The 1,178-nt window shown below is 31.2% G+C and overlaps 1 protein-coding gene across 1 annotated transcript in view; it reads left to right on the top strand.

The window, feature by feature from the left end:
* The window catches only part of LOC106458399 (vacuolar protein sorting-associated protein 45-like), a 51,336-nt gene extending 50,808 nt beyond the window's left edge, over positions 1–528 (top strand). Inside the window, exon 15 of the mRNA XM_022384604.1 lies at positions 17–528. Within this exon, the coding sequence (XP_022240312.1) occupies positions 17–42 (26 nt within the window). The 3' untranslated portion in view covers positions 43–528. The remainder of the gene's footprint in view (positions 1–16) is intronic.
* The last annotated feature ends 650 nt before the right edge of the window (positions 529–1,178 follow it).

Here is a 1,178-nt window from a genome sequence, read left to right as displayed (position 1 = left end):
ATGATTATGAAGCCTGGTGGTTCAAAACGAGTAATTCGATAGTTTAGTCTATATAACTTTTTTCTCTAATAACGTGGATAGCATGGAAGCTGAACTCACTCTGTACATGTAATATTATGTTACTATGGATCTGTAATTTTCAATTATTCCAGTTACTGTGCTAATGTGGATGAAAACTGTTCAAATTGCATACAGTAAACATAAAATATGACTGTACATTGAAAATTTGCAGAAACATGTAAAGAATGTTTTAGAGACATTGGCATTTTGTATATTTGCCATTGTATTAATTTATGTAGGACAGTGATTCATTTAAATACTATTTAAGATAGGATATGTTATTAATATACGCATGCTAGCAGAGTGACATTAATATATAAAGAAAAAAGCTGAAAGATCAAATTTCCCTGTTAGTGCTGTCTAAAATGTGAATTTGAGTATTCTCTTCCATTTTAAAGAAATTACTATTTTTTATTGTTATTATATCTTTTCTTTTTTTTTGTGGAAACATACTTTTGTAAATATATCATTTTGTTCAATTGTTTATGCTCACGTGAAATAAATAAAAACTTAGAATAATTACAGCTCTGACACCTAGTTTATATATTTATTTTCTTTCGATTTCACATGTAATATATATTTTACAGATTTCAAGCTATGAATATACTTTTTCATCCAAAAATACAAGTAGTATACTTTCAATGGTGTAGTGTGCTTTATCTCTTATGGTAGACTTAGGATGATCTTTTGTACCTCATAAGTATTGCCACTGTGACACAAGGGAGAGCTCTCTTCAGGTAGAGGGTCATAGGGAGCTGGTGGTGGTTCCATCCTTGCTAATATATGATAAATTATCATGAAAGGATCCTCTGGTTCTTCAGCAAACCATTGATCATTCTCTTGCCAACTTACTTCCAAAGACAGTCATTGTGGATGACCTTACTTTGGACTGACTTGTCCTACTGGATTCTTTAAACCATATCATTGATTCCTTTAACTATAGCATATGGTCCTTCCCAACATCTACTTGACTTTTTAGACTGTCCTCTCTTGCAATGTACATCCATATATCACTATGATAAAATCCAGTCTTATCGGTGTTTACACAGTGACTTTTCATCTTATCACTGACTGATTTAAGTCTCTTCTTTTTTTTTTTTTTTCAGGTGAAGTTATGT

Source organism: Limulus polyphemus, unplaced genomic scaffold (genome assembly GCF_000517525.1).
Source record: "Limulus polyphemus unplaced genomic scaffold, Limulus_polyphemus-2.1.2 Scaffold456, whole genome shotgun sequence".
Taxonomy (NCBI): domain Eukaryota; kingdom Metazoa; phylum Arthropoda; class Merostomata; order Xiphosura; family Limulidae; genus Limulus; species Limulus polyphemus.
This window is presented reverse-complemented; position numbering and strand designations above follow the sequence as displayed.